Genomic DNA, 22,648 nt, shown 5'->3' with positions numbered 1-22,648 from the left:
ATTTCAGTTGTTACCTACCAAAAAAAAATATATTTCTAAACAGTATAATATTAATCATTAAAAGAAATGTTTTTTTTTTCCAGGTAATCTGCCGAGAGTGCTGCATGCACTCACATCAAGGTCATCACTGCGAGCCCGTCTCCAAGGCAGGCCTCGTGCACCGAGCCAGTGTTGAGGAGGCCATGCAGAGAGTGAGGCCAATATCAGAGCAATCGTTCCTCATTGCGGATCGTCTGAAACAACTGGAGAATTCAATAGAGGTTATCATCATTCTGCATCAAATAGCATTGTTTTGACATTATAAAGCATTTCTTAAACACATTTAGGCCATCTAAGTGACATAAAAATAGCTATTTCTCATAAACAGATAATCAAAATAAATATAATATAAATTGAAAGTAATTATTGTCGATCGTGCATATAGACATTGTCGTCATCCCGCTAGCCCTCCCTCGTTGCCTGCTCAGTTGTCCTGGGTAGAGTGGGGTTCGGCCAGTGTGGCCAAGGAGGGTCAAGCTCAGACATATAATTATCCACCACCAGTCTGTGACGAACACCCGGTTTATTATCACAGGACTCTGTACATGTGGCTGTCCCAGCCCCGCCTGTGACAGTCTAGTTTCGCGCGTGGCGACACGAGGGTTCTTCTCCTGACCGGATACTCGGTGTTACGTTCAGGATAATCTGCACCGTACTATATACGAGTTTAGGTCTGTGTTATGTTGGGGAAGGGTCCCTACGCGCAATACATGTCCTAGCACCCTTCAGGTTCCTGTGACTCTACGTCGCGTTGCCCGGCAATGTCCGAAGATGCGGCACGATGCACACACTAGGTTGCATACTACTATGTACAAATGCTGATATCCCAATACGATACGCCCATATACACACTGAACAGGTCTCGCGCTACTGGTGCCTTCTAGCGCTATGTCATATAGTTCGGCTACGTCCAGAAGTGTGGCGCAACACTGATACACTATGCTACAAGCTATTATGCACAAACATAAATGCCCCGCAAGCTACTATGTACAAACGTAAATGCCCCAGTCCTAGCCACATGTATACGAACAGGATGAGACTCGTGCTATGACTGTATGCTGTCACTATGCTCACTTCGTGACGCCGACGTCCACTTACTGACTCGTTGACCCACTGCTCGGCGACCGTCTCGAGGCACGACTGCCTCTCGTCACGTGACTGCTTCTAGTGCCCGCCCGGCGACGACTGACGAGTCTGCGCTCTGGCACGGCGCGCAGCGGCTCATCCTTCCCCCTCCCCACATCTCGCGCCTACCCGACGTGTCGCAGGCAGGTGCGACGTAGTCGCCCATTGAATAATGGTAATAGTACAAAACATAAACACTTCAATGATAAAAATAAATATGTACAATAAAATGAGATTAATAAAGAATATTCACAATATTCGTCCCGCTGTAAATTCAGTGTCCATCCTTTCCAAAGAAAGTTCATCTTCTGCTGTTGGTTCCCCTGATGTGCGAATCTCCCCCCTCCCTGCCCTAGCTGCACTGCACTACAATGGTCGGCACACTCGAGACACAGGGCAGGAGAAGGCATTGGCGTGACATAATGGGCTGTGAGAGCTGGGTGGACACTTGGGTCGACGTCAAATGCCCCCCCCCCCCTCCCACGAGACAGTTATGCACGCCATCATCTCTCATTTACTCACACGCCACTGCACTGGGGGGCAAGGGGAACATATGTGCCCCCTCATTAGGGAGGGGTGTAGTATGTTGGTTCCACATGAAGTAGGGTAGCCAGTGCTGTATGCTAAATCGGGGTGCCGTGCCCCCTTGTCGAGACACCGACAGGTGGTGGCACTCGTAATCCCCCAAGTGTGCAGGGGCCCGACGTGTCCGTGCCGGGCGAGAGCCCATCATCGGCTCTGCTCCGGCCGGTGGGGATCGGTTAGCCTGGGGGTGGAGGTTAAAATCTCGCCAGTCTCCTGGCGCTGGGAGGCGGGCACCCCCTGCAGCACGGGGGTTGATGCCTCTCCATCCCTAACTCCTGTATTTCCTCCCAGTGTTCCCCCTCGTCCGAGCAGCACGTTCGCTTAGCCTTCTGTCGCCTTTGCTGTGGGTAGCGTCTCACTTCCATCTCTTCTCCCTCAGGGTCCCGTTCCATAATTGTCACGGAGAATTTAGCGTCCGTTAGGGGTGGGCGAATACCCCCTGAAGGAAAATAGTGAAGGAAGCAGACTTTATTAATGTGCTTCCAAATGTCCTTCATTTTTGATTGTGTTTCGTTTGCCAACAATGAGCATTGACAAGTCCGTACTCAATGCATGATTGGCCTTGTGGTTCAGAGACATCTGGTCTATACATTAGACTTTGAACATGGCCTGTTTAAAATTTTGGTCGAATATTGACGAGAATTATTTCTTCGTTCGGAGATGCTTGGCCTGTGGACATTATATTTTTTTACATACACTGATTAAAATGTTCGCCAATTGTCGACGAAACATACCTCTTGGCTACTGACCGGATGTGTCTGTCCACCTAATGGATGCGCCTGGATACCAACTGGATGTGGCTGGCCACCTACTGAATATGCATTCCTGGTAACAGAATTGAAGATTCTGGCAACCGATTTGGCGTACCTTGTCACCAACTGGACATGATAGGCTTTCCAACCAACTGGCCATGCGTGTCTGTCCAACCGACTGATGTGCATAGTCTTCGACTGAGCGTATCTTGCCACCAACGTGACATGTTAGCCTTACCAACCGACTTGATGTACCTGGTCACAGACTGGACGTAGCTGGTTAATCGACTGCATGTGAAGATGGCATGAAATCACATGCCAAAGCATTCAATGTATTCGTTTCGCCTTCTTAGAAGACTGTAGACAAGAAACGCTTGAAATTTGCTTGTTTTTTGTATTTGAAGAATTTCTGTAATACATTTTTTATTTGTTAATTTGTTTTTTTTATCGAACATGTAATTTTTTTGGTAATTTTAATAAAATTATATTTTATTGCATTAATCAAGGATCGAACAATGGGTGGATATCGATCGAATTAATTATTATTTTGACAAGTGAATTTTTTTATGATTTTTTCAGTTTCCCGATTTTCTAACAAAAAATTTACAGATTTGCAATATTGCGGCCAAGACGGCTGACAAGATGGAGGACGCATCGGTATTAAATACTACTGCTATCTATCGGGTAAAAATAAACTAATATGGCGACCGTGTGTTTAGTTGAGGAGTTACTTGTGATGTATCCAGCAGCTCAAAAATAATTTTATATTCACTTAAACCGTATAAACACACTTTACAAATACATATACAGAAATGTTTCTGAAGTTCGTTTTACACTAACAAACAGAGCAAACCATGGCACATACGACTTGGTATACAAAATCACCCGATTTCAAAACCCATACTGCATTCTTGTATTTCAATATTCCAATCATATACAAATATTTCAGCTAAGTGTATATTGACTGAACACCAATCACAGCATTCAGTGCGAAAGCAAACGCATACTGTATGTCGCCCGCCATATGGTTTCTCTTGCAGGCGAGCACCAAGCAAGCAATCGATAGTTCAGGCACACCTTATTGAACTCTAACGAGCAAATATATTTATAATACGAATCATACATGGCCTTCCTTATTTTAAATCTAAAGACACAAAAAATAACCAAATATTTTAAAACTAATAATTTTACATAAGCAAAATTTATGCAAGTATATGCTATTTTTAAAAACTTTATTGCATTAAAATAATAAATCGTATCTATTAATATATATTATCAAAATTTCACCCTGCTAACAGAGTTAAGTTCATTGGAAAAAAAATAATTTTATTTTTTTCTTTAGAAATTTGTAAATTTTGGATTTAATTTATAAATATAAAATTTAGTGATATTTTTGTAATATTAATGTTTATAGTTGCATGCACATGATGTATGGGGTTTTCTAAGGGTGCTTCCAAATCGTATCAGCTTGTGAACTTTACTTCTGCTGGCAAAATAAAAAATTCAAAATTGTTTACTCATAGTCCTTTGATTTTTTTCTTTTCATTCAATAATGTTCTTAGAACGTGTGAAGCGTTATATTGCGCATTATTTAGGCTAGGTTTGCAGGGTAAGCGGCTCACCTCATGTCCCTGCTCTGGGCGTTTTTTTTGTTGTAACTTCCTACTTTCTTTAATCTTATGTCCAGGTATTTTTGCAAAAATAACAGACTGGCTTCTGGTCTGAGTTCACCTGATTTACAGGCACTTTATACTGCCTTTGTCCACTAGCAGTACTGTTGACATAAACACGATCAGATTGCATAGCACTAAATGAACCAGCAAAGTTCTTGGGTTGTCTGTAACTTGAGGACTGAGGAAAATGTATATTTCGATGGTGGTCAGAAAATCAGACATTCGAGTTCGGAAAATAAAGAGGGTTTAGTCAGAAAGACAAGTGTAGATCACTCTTCAGGTGACAAACCATCCAAAATGGTATTAATCACTTCCTGCTCTGAGACTTGTAAACGAAAAATGCCAGCTGCCTCCTTCACTTCGCTTACATAAACTGCAAGGGGTTCACCAGGTTTTTGTAATCGATTGAAATGTCTCAGCTGAAGCTGAGTTAATAACCTAGAGGGAATAAAAAACTCAGAATATCTTCATGATACTGGTGAAAGGTAAGATTTTGTGAAATGGCCAAATGTGTTCGCTCTGCCAAAGTACCTAAGGTAAAAGGGTAAATAATCTCTAGCAACTGAGCTTCATGTAAGGAGTTGCTTTGACGTAGCTTGACAATGAGCTGAAGAAAATTGAGAAACTTAGGTATATGCAGACCATCGGAAGCAGGGAAATCCTTTAACATTTTTTCAAAAGGATGGGTTAACTTTCCAAACACATTGGTAAAGGAAACGTTACTCAGCCCTGTTGCTATGTGTACTTGGTACACCACTGAAAACAACCTGTGCGCTAGCACCAGTGGTCTGTGTAGCAGAAACATAGGTTAGGTTAGGTAATGCGACAAGGTTACCTGTCATACTACGAACAGGTTCTACATCCTGTTTGGAAGGACCTGGAACAGGAGAAATGTCTGGAATTTGAGCTGAGGATGTAGGTAGTGCTAACCTACCAAGTTGGTCACACACTTGCACAATGGATGACGCAGGGGTCAGGTCGCGCAAAAGAGAAAACTTAGTTTCTGACTTATTGAGGATATTACCTAACTTTTGGATCTCAATCAGTATATTTTCTAATGATGCAATCTGCACCTCTGACAACTTAGGGGAATAAATCTCCAAAAGGCACTGGACACGTCTGTTTAAGTGGGCAAAACGGTTTTTGACACGAGGTACGCTCTTACGAAGTTTTCATCATCCAAGTTTGACACTAATTCCTGCAGTACCAAGATTTTACTGGCACACAGATTAAACTCATCATTGGGATTTATATTCAGCAACTTGTCACAATCAACAAATTACTCTGAAGTGCCATGCGCAATCTTTTGCGCAAAATGGCAGCAGTGGTGTCCTCACAGGGAACACCACGCAATTGACATTCAAATGCCAATTCATCTTTAAGGAGAAACTCGGGAATCAAAGCAGTAGTCATAATGAACAAAAAAATAATAATACAAAGCACTAAAAGAATTACAAAATACTGTCACCCCTAAGCCATGCAAAGTTCCGAGGGAGCATTTCATGCAAGCCAAAAGAGCTATGCATGCACAACACAACACCCCAAGATAAAACACCAGAACCACGCTCTGCTACCAAACTTTCTACCGATTTTTCCCAGACTGGCTAGGATCAACCATTCCGAGAAAGTCCTGCAGTGGAAGTTGCCCTGAACCTTAGGCTCAATGGTGTCCTACCTTAAGGTGGAAAAGTAGTTAGATACAAAGGTAGGCCGACTGAACAACCAGCTCACAAAATTAAACAAAATAAATAAATTTTAAGGTAAACTAGGGGCTAATATTTAAGTATAGGAAAAATAGAAACTAACACTTTTTCAGACCACCATTTATATTTAATATGAAAAACAAAATTTTTAAGTATTACAGTTTTACATAATTATTTATAAATCTCCATATACATTAAATAACTAGAGTATCTTGAGTTAATTGTTACATTTGTTACCTTAAATTTTAAAAGACGGGGCCCTAAAACATTATAATTAATAAATGATACTTTAATTCATAAATTTATATGTTAGCAAAAAAATAATAAAAACAAACGATGAAAATTTTATAAAATAAATTTTGGTAGGTTGTCCACATGTTCATTCGAAAACAACATGCTTCATGCGAAGTATGGAAACGAAGAATCACTTTCCTGAACTCATGAGTGAGTGCATCCCGTAGCTTCCAGAAAAGGTGGAGGAGAACATCATCCACTCCGAACAAGGGTTTACAAGCTGTTCATAGCATGGCCTAAGAAAATCACTCCTGATCCATGACTCGTGGGCCACTATAAAAACAGTTCGAAGACTAATTACATGATGAAAGATTTAAGAATAAATGCTCAGCATCCAGAGAAATCTGCGAAAACTTACCCAATTGGCGGCCAACCAAACTAGAAATTACCGCATGGATGCGGTAGATAAATTAGAGAATAACAGAGTTATTCACATGATGGTCGCCAAAAAGAAGGAAGTCACCATAGATGGCATTACACAGTTAACAAAACATTGTCACAAATGTGCAATTTAAAGAATAGTTCTGAAAACAGAATAGCACACTGCCTTGACCAAAATATAATAATTAATTATTAAACTTTAAAATAATAAAAGTTGTTTAGAGTTTTTTTCTTTGATTCTTGACGAACTTAAATTAGATCATAACTATGTGATAATAAATTACAAGACAAATGGTTTAAACAAAACATACCTTCACTTAAAGAAAATAATTACAAATAAATTACCCCCCATAACAGAAAATATTAAAAATAAACCAGCGTTCAGTTTGCCGAAACAAAAAATATATACATACACAAAAAGTTAAGCAAAGCCCAGCTAAATGCTGAAAAATACTACAATTTCAACAATATTAGTCATTTTCAGTTAAAGGGGGAAATGCAGCATTTTAACTTTGCTCCACAAACAATTGTTTGAGCATGATGTATTGGCTGCATGCACATGGCTATCGGGTTTTCTCAACGTGCTTCAAATTATGGATAATTTATCAAATTCAGAATTTTTGTAATTTCCAGCATAATGCAAAAAGTTCAGCACTTTGTGCTGCCAACAGTGAGTATCGGCAGATTTTTTTAAAATTTTACTTTAGCATATTAACAATAATTTTATAGCTTAAATTTAAACATGTTCCACTCACTGTAACCTCCCACTTAATTCTTTTAATCGGCCTCTTCCTCGAGTCGTTTCCAGCACGGTATCTGAGATTTTGCCAACCCATTGCGAGGCTAGCATCCTGCCTCATCTTCTCCCCGCCACAGTGCACAACCGGCGCCTGATATTAGGCCTGTAGTCGAGATCAGGACCGCTTGTCCCTGCAGCTTCCCAGGGCAGCTGGTTTCTCAGAGATAGCCTGAGGTGAGCACTTACAATCATACCCAATTCATTGTACCAGGGTTGTAAAGTACGTATCAGGTGCCCCGGGTAAGACATCACTAGCCAGCATACCCACCCACCCACCCCCTCCCGTTTCCATAATTCCACGAATCACAGCCCAGACCGGTGCTTACACCTGGCTGCGATGGCCTGTCTCAAGGACTGGACACTGGTGTTTGAATGTACTGCATCTTACCTCTAGTCGCAGAGTTGTCTACTACTTCCCTGGGTGATAGAGTTCTTGCTCAACACGCCTGCCCTCTAGCGACCCATGCAACAAACATTCTCCTGTCTTTCTCTTCTGAGCCACCAGAGTGCTCCACCAGTCTCCTCCATAAGCCCCTTGCTTTTGAAGTAGTCTCGTTCGAGATATGCGAGTCGACTTCGTCTCTGTTTCGGCCCCAGTAGTGCTGCGATCAGGCGCCAAATGCAGCGTCGAGCTCTAGAAGCCTGTCTTCCTCGACCCCTCCCTCGGACATCTTCGGAACTTTTCGGCCCTGAAGTCGAAGTATACCCTCTTCCTTGCAAAGCGAAGTGCAGAGTTTAATTAAGCGACAAAGGTGCCATACCAGGGACTTCTTGGCACGAATTACGACTGACTGCATCGTTCTCGGCCAGCCCTAAGCTAGATTCGACTTCACTACTTCAACTAAGATGTAGTCGCCTCGTCAAGGGATGGTTTCCCAAATCTCATTTTAAGTTACCTTTTTGTAAACAGTCAGTGTTATAGTTTATAGATTTTTAATTTTTTTTATTATGTGTGCTTCTGCGTCCACCGCGCTAGTTTCTCGTCGAGTTTAATGGGATCCTCGACAAGACAGCACCTGATTTCAAGGAGCAACACCCTGTTATGGTGAGTTGTCGATAACCATTCTCTTCTCCAATAATTCCTTTTTTGCGGGCATCTGTGCCTATTTACGACTGTCTGCGGATCAGATAATATTCTTTTGGATTTGGCTTGTTCGCAGACAGGGTCCAAGAACCGGAGTCGAGATTGCGGCCGAATGGTCTTCCTGGCATCATAAGAAATAGCCACTCAAAACCCACAACTTCCAAATTCTCCACAACGACTCAGAACCCCTTTTTGTTCAGTGACACCCACAGCGGGCCATTTCTACAAGAATTAGGATGTCAGTAAGTCGAGCAAATATGCGAAATTTTAAATACCGCCCCATTTTTATAATTACTTATCCAACCAAACAAAAGAGCATGTTAATTCTATATGTTAACTAATTGTATTACATTTATTTTTAATTATATCTTAATGCATTTGTGTAGTATAATTTGGAACGTCCCCATTATAAATTTACCCCTGTCTTAAACTTAACTTTTTATTATTATAAAGTTACCCTATTATAAATCTAACGTATTAATGTGATTATAAAGTTTACTTATTATTATTAAAATTATGGTTATTTCCTTCTGTAACAATTCAGACATATAAAGTAAAATAAATCAAAGCATGCTTATAGACGAAACTGCATTTTTATATATTAATATAAAGTTACCGATTCACAGTCTCCACAGTGTTAACAGGGCTTTTTTTGTCGCCTCTAAGGTACTAAGTTTTGTTAGCCTTTATTTAATCCCAGCCACTTCCAAGGTAAATTATTGTATTATTATTTTCTTAACTTCATATTATACACACCAAAGGCCATTACAATTGTAACTTTTTAACATTGTTGATGTTTAGTCATAGTATTCTTCTATTTTTTATTTTATTTTCTGAATGTATTCACTTTTCAGTGTATTATTGTTAAAGGTTGCTTGGATATCCGCATTTACACTTCATTTTTTGTTTATATTTCCTTTTTTTTATTTTCTATACTACTTATGTTAGTTGTATTAATATTTGTATTTTACTTGCATAGTTCCAGCCTATTTTGGAGAATGTCTGTTGGTCAGCGATGAAGAAATATATAAATTAATAATAAATAGATGCTATGTTGAGTGTGAGAAATGGTATTGTCGATATAGTGATTTGGTATTTTTTTATTTTTCATAAATGCATAATGTGTTGTAAATTGTTTTAAAGATGGGTATTCTGTGCCAGCTGGTGTTTCCCATCATCTCCACTGTGTTGGCTTTAAAGTTGAAGTTAAGACTTAGTTCACTATCTTTAATGCTTGGGATTTGAGAGAGAATTTTGTCAAGCTATCTATAGTCACGATGTCTGTGTGTGCACGCGTTTGCGTGTGTGCATGTGCGTGTGTGTGCACGCGTTTGAGTGTGTGCATGTGCGTGTGTATGTGTGGCCTTGTGCACGCGAAACTGAGAACTTCTTGAACTGCCAGACAGTAACCATTTGGCACAATTTACAGTTTCACTTTGTTTTCATGATCTGATGGATCTAGCTAATTTAAATTTATTTTCCTTACTGTACTCTCCAACTAAAACTTTGCTGGACTGGTTTTCGTTTGTTTTTCCCAGAGCCACGCGCTGATGATACAGCAAGGCTCATCCTTTTCTCTTCGCTCCTGATCATGACTTGGATGTATTTCCTCTCCATCACCGTGACTACGGGCGAGACTCCTTCTCGGAGTTACTGCTCCTGTCAGCCCCTACCGGAGCACACTGAAGTCAGCGACTTTCAGTAAGGCGTGAAAATCTTCTTCGCCATCGCCAGGACACGCCAGAGAGGCCAGTTCCACCAAGTTCCCACTACGCCAGCTTTCCCCCGTACCCCTTGTTCCCTGTGTCTTTCGCTCTGCTTCCTAGAACCAAGTGTCTGGAGCAATGACTCGTCCACTGCCTCTAATTCCAGTTCCCCCGCTGGTGAAACAAGGCCACGCCCCCAAGCGCGCTGCTAGTGCCTCTCATGCACGACCTGTCCGTCGTCTGCAGTACTAAGGCCGAGACAGTTCTTCCCCTTCCCGCCAGGTGGCGACTGCAGCCAGAGCCATCGGCTGCCGGCCGGTCATTAGTCTTAGCTCCACGCGCGCCATCAGACAGCAGTCTCGGGATCATTGAGTGGCGGGGCTCAGTTACCTCTTTTGTGGGTTTCTAATACCTGAGGACCGTCCATTGGAGGCTACTGTCTCCTTCCATCTCCAGGGCATAGCTCCGCCTCTTTCGGCACCATGGAAGGCACTGTAACTACACGAGCTCCAGCTGACTCGTGGCTGTTGCCTCCCAGTGCGTGAACGAGCTAGTCACCGACTCTCGTGGTTGCTCCGGGATAGAGCCCGATCACTGCCTGTGGTGAGATGTAGTCACTTTCGCACGGGAATACTGTTCGCTTGATGATTGTGTGCATGTCTCGCAGAGATTTAGCAATGCCATTCCGCAATAATACTTCATTTAGGTCCCACCGTAATAACTTGATCTTATATTCAGTACTGCCCACCAAATTGCAAGTGATATGAATTATTTTTTTTATTTTTTAACTGGCCTTCCTTGCATCTTTTGGCTTCTTTCTCCTTTCTTTCCCGTCTGGACTCAGTACGCTTGGTGAAGAGTGGGTCCAACTGTAAACTCCCCCCACAGAGAGAGACCGGCGGCGATGCAGGAGCTCTCAGTTCTCACAGCACGAGTCGGACAGCCTGCCGGCACTGCATGGTTTTACCATCATAACTTTCATAGCTGGCAAGGAGACAATTTTACAGGAAGAACTAGGGAGGCTAAGTAATAGCATGTTCTGGCAAATATGTATTTGGTTAAGTTAATACTATGAAAATAAAGATGTAATGTCACTGTGGCCGGCTGACAGCTTTATTAAATATAAGGGTACCAGCTCTTTGTAAATTTCACTTCTTAACTTCTATGTGTAATGTCAAATTTAATTTTATCGCCAACTCATGCCGATCCTTCTGTTCAAGATAATTTAAACTCATATAATGTACTTGCTGTAAAACTGCCACAAGAAAAATTATAAGATTAATAATAATAAATAATATAATAAACCAGGGATAAAATCTAAACATTTGTTTGTTGTCATTTACATGATTACCTCTCCCAGTGGGTTACCTCTAAAGAACTTTATTCCTGTATTGTATTTTTGTCTTAAAACAGCATAATAGACCAAGCCAGGTAGTCTAAGATCCACGGTAACTGCGCAGCTAATACTTTTAGGAGTTAAGCTAAATTTATTTATCACTCACTCTGCTCTGGCTCTGGGTTTTCTGCACACTACTGTGTTTCCCTTACATTTGTCAGCACGTGCTTCCAGACATTATTTGTTATCAACTATAAGTTAGAAGTTATTACACCCAGAGTGGAGGAGTTCAGTCTTTCAACTGAATCCATTACTTGAGGCCTGGGCTTTATCCCATGACCAGGCAAATATTCGTAATAACGTAAGCGAAACGTTCCTTGGAAGGGCATGAATTAATAAGTTCCATTGCTGGTGAGTTCAAGTCAGCCGTAGTGGGTTGGCCTCAAAGCGCGTCGAACGAGGAATTTCCAAACCCACATTACTGCAGACAATTTGGTCAGTGGTGAGCAAAGGTTAGGGCTCCGCAGTGCAATGTGCCTAGCCAGGGTTGTGGTGGATGTCAAACTGGCCAAGTTCAACTAGGAGCCGGCTTCCCATGCAACACGTGCAGTGAATTGCGAATTAGGTCAAGACATGTTTTGAGCATAAATATGCTTAGTCAAAATATGTTATATTTTAAATAACTTACAACACTCAAATATTAACATTACATTTTTAATGTACAAATCAAATACTCTAGTCTAGTGCCATTCAGGCCAGTCGGATATTCGTAGCAATGCACTGCGCTGCGCTGGAATGCCTCCTGTTTGCGCGCACTGATGCACTTGCCTGTCGAGTGGTGGTGTGCCATAGCAGCCTGTGCACGACGGGGGACATCAAACGAAACAGAGTTAATGCAGCTGTTTGCATACATGTAATATTTCTAATTGAATTATTTCCAGCTGGCTTTATGTATAAGTACGTATACATGTTTATTTTACTCTTCAGACAACTATTTGCAGCCTTAAAATGTATTTCTGCAAATTTGCGGTAAAGCAAAATCTGGTAGTAATAATTAGTTTGTCAGACTTGCTGCAAGCATGAGAAAACCAACACACGTGTTTTAATTTTGTTGCAAGAGTGCTACTACTATTTCGCTGCATAAGTAGTGTGCATGTCACGACAATCCTCCGACAATACACGTCATGGCAAGCTTACTGCAAGCTGGTCACAAGCCTTCTGCAAGTATATTATGACAAGCCTGCTGCAAACCTGTCATGGTAAACTTGCTGTAAGCTTGTCACTACGAGCCTGCTGGAAACTAGTTATCTTTAACCAGCTTGATTCAAGATAACACACTGGTCAAGACATGTTTGATTCAAGCTTGTAGGCTTGTCATTGCAAGCCTTACTCAAGCTTGATTCAAGCATATTTAGCTATCTTGGAGGTGGCTACAGAGGCGAGGTAGTTAATATTAGACTACAACTGTGGAGTTGAGGAGCGGAGGCAGTAAGTGTTGTGATCACAGGAGCGATGAGGGCAAGTGGATGCGGAGATAGACAAGTTCATATTAGACTACAACTGTGGAGTTGAGGAGCGGAGGCAGTTAGTGTTGTGATTACAGGAGCGATGCGGGCAAGTGGATGCGGAGATAGACAAGTTCATATTAGACTACAACTGTGGAGTTGAGGAGCGGAGGCAGTTAGTGTTGTGATTGCAGGAGCGATGCGGGCAAGTGGATGCGGAGATAGACAAGTTAATATTAGACTACAACTGTGGAGTTGAGGAGCGGAGGCAGTTAGTGATGTGATTACAGGAGCGATGCGGGCAAGTGGATGCGGAGATAGACAAGTTAATATTAGACTACAACTGTAGAGTTGAGCAGCTGAGGCAGTTAATGTTGTGATTACAGGAGCGATGCGGACAAGTGGATGCGGAGATAGACAAGTTAATATTAGACTACAACTGTGGAGTTGAGGAGCGGAGGCAGTTAGTGTTGTGATTACAGGAGCGATGCGGGCAAGTGGATGCGGAGATAGACAAGTTAATATTAGACTACAACTGTGGAGTTGAGGAGCGGAGGCAGTTAGTGTTGTGATTACAGGAGCGATGCGGGCAAGTGGATGCGGAGATAGACAAGTTAATATTAGACTACAACTGTAGAGTTGAGCAGCTGAGGCAGTTAGTGTTGTGACTACAGGAGCGATGCGGGCAAGTGGATGCGGAGATAGACAAGTTAATATTAGACTACAACTGTAGAGTTGAGCAGCTGAGGCAGTTAGTGTTGTGATTACAGGAGCGATGCGGGCAAGTGGATGCGGAGATAGACAAGTTCATATTAGACTACAACTGTGGAGTTGAGAAGCGGAGGCAGTTAGTGTTGTGATTGCAGGAGCGATGCGGGCAAGTGGATGCGGAGATAGACAAGTTCATATTAGACTACAACTGTGGAGTTGAGGAGCGGAGGCAGTTAGTGTTGTGATTACAGGAGCGATGCGGACAAGTGGATGCGGAGATAGACAAGTTCTAATTAGACTACAACTGTGGAGTTGAGGAGCGGAGGCAGTAAGTGTTGTGATCACAGGAGCGATGCGGGCAAGTGGATGCGGAGATAGACAAGTTCATATTAGACTACAACTGTGGAGTTGAGGAGCGGAGGCAGTTAGTGTTGTGATTACAGGAGCGATGCGGGCAAGTGGATGCGGAGATAGACAAGTTCATATTAGACTACAACTGTGGAGTTGAGGAGCGGAGGCAGTTAGTGTTGTGATTACAGGAGCGATGCGGGCAAGTGGATGCGGAGATAGACAAGTTAATATTAGACTACAACTGTGGAGTTGAGGAGCGGAGGCAGTTAGTGTTGTGATTGCAGGAGCGATGCGGGCAAGTGGATGCGGAGATAGACAAGTTAATATTAGACTACAACTGTGGAGTTGAGGAGCGGAGGCAGTTAGTGTTGTGATTGCAGGAGCGATGCGGGCAAGTGGATGCGGAGATAGACAAGTTCATATTAGACTACAACTGTGGAGTTGAGGAGCGGAGGCAGTTAGTGTTGTGATTACAGGAGCGATGCGGGCAAGTGGATGCGGAGATAGACAAGTTCATATTAGACTACAACTGTGGAGTTGAGGAGCGGAGGCAGTTAGTGTTGTGATTGCAGGAGCGATGCGGGCAAGTGGATGCGGAGATAGACAAGTTCATATTAGACTACAACTGTGGAGTTGAGGAGCGGAGGCAGTTAGTGTTGTAATTGCAGGAGCGATGCGGGCAAGTGGATGCGGAGATAGACAAGTTCATATTAGACTACAACTGTGGAGTTGAGGAGCGGAGGCAGTTAGTGTTGTGATTACAGGAGCGATGCGGGCAAGTGGATGCGGAGATAGACAAGTTCATATTAGACTACAACTGTGGAGTTGAGGAGCGGAGGCAGTTAGTGTTGTGATTACAGGAGCGATGCGGGCAAGTGGATGCGGAGATAGACAAGTTCATATTAGACTACAACTGTGGAGTTGAGGAGCGGAGGCAGTTAGTGTTGTGATTGCAGGAGCGATGCGGGCAAGTGGATGCGGAGATAGACAAGTTAATATTAGACTACAACTGTGGAGTTGAGGAGCGGAGGCAGTTAGTGTTGTGATTGCAGGAGCGATGCGGGCAAGTGGATGCGGAGATAGACAAGTTCATATTAGATTACAACTGTGGAGTTGAGAAGCGGAGGCAGTTAGTGTTGTGATTGCAGGAGCGATGCGGGCAAGTGGATGCGGAGATAGACAAGTTCATATTAGACTACAACTGTGGAGTTGAGGAGCGGAGGCAGTTAGTGTTGTGATTGCAGGAGCGATGCGGGCAAGTGGATGCAGAGATAGACAAGTTCATATTAGACTACAACTGTGGAGTTGAGGAGCGGAGGCAGTTAGTGTTGTGATTGCAGGAGCGATGCGGGCAAGTGGATGCGGAGATAGACAAGTTCATATTAGACTACAACTGTGGAGTTGAGGAGCGGAGGCAGTTAGTGTTGTGATTGCAGGAGCGATGCGGGCAAGTGGATGCGGAGATAGACAAGTTTATATTAGACTACAACTGTGGAGTTGAGGAGCGGAGGCAGTTAGTGTTGTGATTGCAGGAGCGATGCGGGCAAGTGGATGCAGAGATAGACAAGTTCATATTAGACTACAACTGTGGAGTTGAGGAGCGGAGGCAGTTAGTGTTGTGATTGCAGGAGCGATGCGGGCAAGTGGATGCGGAGATAGACAAGTTCATATTAGACTACAACTGTGGAGTTGAGGAGCGGAGGCAGTTAGTGTTGTGATTGCAGGAGCGATGCGGGCAAGTGGATGCAGAGATAGACAAGTTCATATTAGACTACAACTGTGGAGTTGAGGAGCGGAGGCAGTTAGTGTTGTGATTGCAGGAGCGATGCGGGCAAGTGGATGCGGAGATAGACAAGTTAATATTAGACTACAACTGTGGAGTTGAGGAGCGGAGGCAGTTAGTGTTGTGATTGCAGGAGCGATGCGGGCAAGTGGATGCAGAGATAGACAAGTTCATATTAGACTACAACTGTGGAGTTGAGGAGCGGAGGCAGTTAGTGTTGTGATTGCAGGAGCGATGCGGGCAAGTGGATGCGGAGATAGACAAGTTCATCGACGACTACATCTGCGCAGTGGAAGAGCACCGTCACAGCTTGCACCTGCAGGTGCAGCAGGCACGCAGCAGCAAGGTGCAGATGTTGCACTCCCAGCAGCAGGACGTACAGCGTACAGCTGAACACACCAAGACAGCGCTGTCGTTTGCCGAGGAGGCCCTGTCTGAGTGCTCTAACATCGAGGTATTTCAACACATCATTTACAACTTTTTTATTTTAATTTACTATTTTTTGTGATAACTTTTACATAACTATTATATACATTTTTAATTATGGAACTTTATTTAAATAAAAATAATAACCTTATTTTTCTATTTAGTTTTCCTATGTTCACATCAAAGGCATAACAGGGGTTTATTTATTAGTACATCGAAACTTAAAATAAACTAATTAAGAAACAGAGTTACTGCATTATCATGACAAGTCATTAGAACAAAACATTTTAAAGAGGATGAATCCCAAACATGGCCCATCCTCCTCTAATATTACTAAATACAGCCTTGTCGAAGGTTTTCAATTAATATTCTAGTTTTCCCTACTTGCACAGGGTAGCTAAGATACGTATCTACACAATTACTTGCTTTTTCAGAAACTATTTATGATTGTTATTTATTTTCAGGTCAATTATGTGAATATAATGTTTGCCATACTCCATTATAATTATCTCCTAAAAAAACTTTCAGTGTGTTGTATAAGCTATTTAACTTATGCTGTACAGCTTGATGGCATCGTAGGCTTGAGTGTAAACTGTGTGGCAATATGCAGGTGTGTGTTCAGTGTTAGCTAGAGTTAATGAAAAACAATATACCCAAGAGAAAGGTTAAAAAAAAAAAGTTTGAAATATATATTTTAGCTGGAATGTTAAAGAATAAATTATTTTTCATTAAGTTCACTAAACTTAAATTACAGAAGTGATTGTGTCGTGTCGCATATTCCTGGGCCGACCTTGTGCTCGAAGCTTCCAGAATAATGATGCTTGTTCATGCCACTCCCAGGCCACCAAGGGGTAGATAACAGCGCCGGTCAGGGGGGAGGTGTTATCCCTGAAGGATGCATGCATGACGTCAGTGGCCGTGCGGGGACGCCAGGCACCTGGTGCCAGTCACGTCAGCGCCTCCCCATCCCGAACAAGTAACATATCTCTTCCGACATGCACCACTTACATTCATCCTCTCTTTCCATTCTGCATGTGATAGACCACATTAGTTATCCATGTGGGCCTTGCCATGCCACTTGAACATTAACTTCACTGCGGGTTGTACAGCCAACCAAATCGCCTTCTGATAACCAGTAAAGTTAGCCATCAGGTCACACCTCGTCTTCATTTGGTTTGTCGCTAACAGAGGTTCTTACGAGCTTGATCGTGCACGAGTGCCATACGCTCCTCCAGACGATTGACTGAGGCAGTGGTGCTTGTCGGCTCTTGGTGAAGATGGCCGATCTAAATGATGTCAAAGGGCAGCCTCAACTCCTGTCCAAAAACATTACTCGGAGGGGTCTGTCCAGTGGAGTCATGGATGGCAGCCCTATATACCATCAGGAATGACTGGATATGTGAATACAGTGTAAGGCGCACACATATGACACACAGTGGTATGCCTTGTGCCGAGGTAGTTGCTGAGCCTCACTGGGCCGATACTGCGCCGTCTACAGAGGTGCTCCGACTACAAGGCGCACACACATGACACACAGTGGTATGCCTTGTGCTGAGGTAGTTGCTGAGCCTCGCTGGGGCGATACTGCGCCGTCTACAGAGGTGCTCCGACTACAAGGCGCACACACATGACACACGGTGGTATGCCTTGTGCCGAGGTAGTTGCTGAGCCTCACTGGGCCGATACTGCGCCGTCTACAGAGGTGCTCCGACTACAAGGCGCACACACATGACACACAGTGGTATGCCTTGTGCCGAGGTAGTTGCTGAGCCTCGCTGGGGCGATACTGCGCCGTCTACAGAGGTGCTCCGACTACAAGGCGCACACACATGACACACAGTGGTATGCCTTGTGCCGAGGTAGTTGCTGAGCCTCGCTGGGCCGATACTGCGCCGTCTACAGAGGTGCTCCGACTACAAGGCGCACACACATGACACACAGTGGTATGCCTTGTGCTGAGGTAGTTGCTGAGCCTCGCTGGGGCGATACTGCGCCGTCTACAGAGGTGCTCCGACTACAAGGCGCACACACATGACACACGGTGGTATGCCTTGTGCCGAGGTAGTTGCTGAGCCTCACTGGGCCGATACTGCGCCGTCTACAGAGGTGCTCCGACTACAAGGCGCACACACATGACACACGGTGGTATGCCTTGTGCCGAGGTAGTTGCTGAGCCTCGCTGGGCCGATACTGCGCCGTCTACAGAGGTGCTCCGACTACAAGGCGCACACACATGACACACGGTGGTATGCCTTGTGCCGAGGTAGTTGCTGAGCCTCGCTGGGCCGATACTGCGCCGTCTACAGAGGTGCTCCGACTACAAGGCGCACACACATGACACACAGTGGTATGCCTTGTGCTGAGGTAGTTGCTGAGCCTCGCTGGGCCGATACTGCGCCGTCTACAGAGGTGCTCCGACTACAAGGCGCACACATATGACACACAGTGGTATGCCTTGTGCCGAGGTAGTTGCTGAGCCTCGCTGGGCCGATACTGCGCCGTCTACAGAGGTGCTCCGACTACAAGGCGCACACACATGACACACAGTGGTATGCCTTGTGCCGAGGTAGTTGCTGAGCCTCGCTGGGCCGATACTGCGCCGTCTACAGTGGTGCTCCGACTACAAGGCGCACGGCGCTACATCCAGCTTGCTCGAGCCAGCTGGTTTGGACTGCCTGCAGTTCCTGCCACGGGAGAGCGCGGGTCTGCGCCGGGCCTACACTCTGTACGGAGTGGTCAGCACACAGAGCGTGTCACCACAGCACTGCCTTATCAACGTGGATGGTACATGTCCTGCCTATCATCCTTCTTTGTCGTTTGTAATTACATTTTATTGCTGGAATAAATATTGGTTTTCGGGAACTGTTTCAAGATAATGAAGCCCAGTAGCTGGTAATCATAACACACTATGTCACAGCCACCAACATAAATTTAATAACTTTGTTAAAAATTGTTTCCTCAATTCAATAAATATAGCTCTTACTTACATCAGCTATCTTCCAAATAAGCTAACTTCCTTATTTTTCTTTCATTCCTTTCAAATTGTTCCATGAAATCTCTCCCTATACCCAAATAATGTTGAGAGGTGAGCTCGCCTGATGGCAACCAGGGTTTAAATCCCTGCATGGCTTTTCTTATTGTGAATTGTAATTATTTTCCCCTAATACTCTTCCGGCTATACAGGCACGGTTCGTCACCTTATGTCAAGCCTGATTCCTTTCATTGTTTCGGTGCCTGCGTCGTGTGTTAATGCCTCTTAGGCCCACGTTATCAGAGTTATGTAGGGTTATGACCTTCTACTAGTCTACAGAAAGCTTCCTTAGGGGTATAGAATGTGTAATGTACATTGTCATGTTATACAGATAATATTATGTCCAGTAAAGCAATAGTTTATGTTTTCAGATGTTATTTGTAACACATGCCATTACTGTACTATGCAATAAGAAACCTCAATAACAAACTAAAAAGATAAATATTCAAATACACAGCAAACAAACCCAAATTAGGCGATGTCCAAAATTAAAATTTAGACATCACAGAAAATTCCGTGGAAGAAATTAGTAAAACAAAAAAAAAATAGAGCACAGAAAAACAACGAAAAGACAGCATAAATTACGAAACTGTATATAATTACATAAAATATCTAAAACCCACAGCGACAAACATATCAACCCAACGACGATACTAAACAGATAGAATAGACAATACAGAGACTCACAGGTGAACCCAGCGATGTGACTACACATATTCTGTAAACCACGACGACATTAGCACAAACTAACACAGTAGGCTAACTAAGACAACAGTTGCGTTTAGGGAAATGATATCTGTTCTTGTCCTCTGGCAAAGACAGACTGCCTGCTGCTCTGAGAACTCCGAGAACCAGATATGTGTGAGTTAGCCGCGAGGCTCTTCTACAGTTTGTTGTGGAGAACCTGACGTAAGGTCGTACCTCCTGACTATAATGGACCTATAAACTTATAGTTTCTTAATAAGTTTTATTTGATGCCTGAATTATTATTTCGTTTAATTTTATTTTGCCCTTCAATTAAATGGAGGGTTAGCATCTCGAGCTAGACCCCTGACCACCCGTATATAATTAACCCGACTACAACCGCCCAGGAATACTTCTTACAGACTTAGAAGATACATGGTTTTGACACATAAATAATGAATGTTACGGAAATTAAAAATTTTTTATTTCACTTTCAATACACATAGGTATAAAATTAGATTGGGTGAATTTGGTAATTCATATAAATATATTGTGTAAACCCTGTGTAATGGCTTTATTCATCCGAATATCTAAGCTTATCCTCACCTAGTGAATATTTGGACTAGATGAGGCTTCCCTATTCGAATTTATGGCAGCTGAGGCTTATAGAAAGGGAGCAGGGAAGCTGCCAGCAATGTTGTTTAAGGTTTAGCACGGACACACGGGCGCACGGACGTCGCATGTAATTCGCCTCCGCTCCGTGACGAGGACTGCTATGCCCTGCAAGCTCTCAGGACAGGGCAGTTCCAATACCTCGCCTGACACGAGCACTTCTTGGCATGATGGCGAATCATCTTCGCCAAAGTCTAGTCACGCCTCCGGGTCCTGTAGACCGCCGTTCCCACTTTGATCACTTTCACCACCTCTCCACGTTTTCCTGGGAACACCGCCCCGGGTCTTTGACCGGCCACTAACCCCGGCCAGGGTCGGCCTGTCCCAAGGCCACGGCAGTAGCACATGAAGTACATGCTTATGCCATCTAGCGGCAGTTTTGAGAATCACTTCGCCTGGGAGTTTGTACGTCCGCGGAACGCCTGCCCTCTGGCATCCCCCGCAGTAACCAGTACTGTAGTTCCGTCCCCGGCCACCAGAGCGCTGGCTCAGTCCTCTCCATAAGCTACATGCTTCTAGCGGCTGCCTCGTGCGAGATGACCTCTGCTCAGTTAAGCCACGCCTCAGTAGGTCGCGCTGACATCGGGCAGTACCACCAACTTCGAGATATCGAAGTCGGCCTTCCTCGACAAGAACCTCGGTAATCTTCGGAACCTTTCGGTCCGAAAGCCTAAGTCTTTCCCTCTTTCTTTCTGTAACGCCGCCTTTTAATTACGAGTTTCGGCCGCCCCTAACTTACTGCGTGCCACGATTCGGGACTGACTGCATCGTATCTACATCATCGGGACGCCTCACCGTTTTTCTTTTAAGATGTGATAAAACAGGACAAGGGATGTTTCCCACTACAGTAGTGTTTAGGCGTTATTTAGTCCGTATAGATCTTTCTCGTAAAAGTAGTCATGTAAAGGTCATCGTAGATAAGTAGTATGTAAATGGGGCTCCGGAAACAGGCGGCAGGCGGTGTAGCCGGAGCCGAGCCACCATCTTGGATTGTGATGTCACGGCGGCCATCTTGAATGACCTTGACCTTGACCTTTGACCTTGACCTTGACCCCGGCGGCCATTTTGGATCCGAAATCTTTGATACGCCATCTTGGATGATGTAATTTTGTTTTCTCGGACATTCATCCATTTTGTTTTCCCCCATTTTGAATTATGACGCACCGTTGCAATTTCCGTTATGCCCGCCATCTTTAACTTTATTATTTATTATCCGATTTTAACGAAATATTTTTTAAAATTTATAAAAAAATTAAATTAATAAAATTTTAATAATTTTTTTTAAAAAACGTACTTTTTAGACACGGAGCTCGGAGTCCTCGGTTCGAACCCGATGGGTGCAAAAAAAAATAAAAATGGTGACAGGCTCCTTCCTCAATGGTGGCTGCAGGCAGACTGACTTACCCCCACCACTTTTTTTCATAGCACATATATCATCAGGTAGTATGATGTCATGTCCGCCATCTTGAAAATCCGTAATTTTTATGTTAGAAAATCTGAAAAAAATTTAAAAATCATTAAAAAAATTAAATAATCGGATTAAATAATAAAAATCTTTAAATCACCGTTGCACTTTTCGTTACGGCAGCCATCTTGAAAATCCGTAATTCTAATGCTATAGATTCGGGAAAAATTCCAAAATTCATCAGAAATTTAACTCATTGTGGAAGTTATTGATTCCTGACCTTGGTTCGATCCCTGGCCGATACAAAACAACTTTAATTTAAAAAATACCACAAAAGTGACAGGTTTTAGAAAATAAAAAACACCGCAAGTACTTTTAAAAATTTTTATTACATAAATTCTAATCTACGACAAGTACAAAAAAAAACCACAGACAAAGAACTAAAGTCTTGTGGATTTCTCGTTGTCTGAATCTGCCACCCACGAATTAAAGCGAGCTGGAAAGCCCCACCACTTGACATAGGACCGTCCATTTCTTCGTTTTATAATCTTCTCCACCAAGTACGTATCGGGATACATCGCAGGCTGAATCTCTTCGGCATAG

The 22,648-nt window shown here is 43.4% G+C and overlaps 1 protein-coding gene across 1 annotated transcript in view; it reads left to right on the top strand.

The window, feature by feature from the left end:
• Positions 1-22,648, top strand: part of LOC134542739 (E3 ubiquitin-protein ligase TRIM45) — a 116,924-nt gene that overhangs the window by 47,346 nt on the left and 46,930 nt on the right. Inside the window, exons 6-20 of the mRNA XM_063387236.1 lie at positions 84-260; positions 13,081-13,157; positions 13,849-13,859; positions 14,329-14,339; positions 14,425-14,501; positions 14,617-14,627; positions 15,193-15,203; positions 15,289-15,365; positions 15,481-15,491; positions 15,577-15,587; positions 15,673-15,749; positions 15,865-15,875; positions 15,961-15,971; positions 16,057-16,281; positions 18,824-19,037. Coding sequence (XP_063243306.1) covers positions 84-260; positions 13,081-13,157; positions 13,849-13,859; positions 14,329-14,339; positions 14,425-14,501; positions 14,617-14,627; positions 15,193-15,203; positions 15,289-15,365; positions 15,481-15,491; positions 15,577-15,587; positions 15,673-15,749; positions 15,865-15,875; positions 15,961-15,971; positions 16,057-16,281; positions 18,824-19,037 — 1,012 coding nt within the window. The remainder of the gene's footprint in view (positions 1-83; positions 261-13,080; positions 13,158-13,848; positions 13,860-14,328; positions 14,340-14,424; positions 14,502-14,616; positions 14,628-15,192; positions 15,204-15,288; positions 15,366-15,480; positions 15,492-15,576; positions 15,588-15,672; positions 15,750-15,864; positions 15,876-15,960; positions 15,972-16,056; positions 16,282-18,823; positions 19,038-22,648) is intronic.

The sequence above is a fragment of the Bacillus rossius genome, assembly GCF_032445375.1.
Source record: "Bacillus rossius redtenbacheri isolate Brsri chromosome 9 unlocalized genomic scaffold, Brsri_v3 Brsri_v3_scf9_1, whole genome shotgun sequence".
NCBI classification, from domain to species: domain Eukaryota; kingdom Metazoa; phylum Arthropoda; class Insecta; order Phasmatodea; family Bacillidae; genus Bacillus; species Bacillus rossius.
This window is presented reverse-complemented; position numbering and strand designations above follow the sequence as displayed.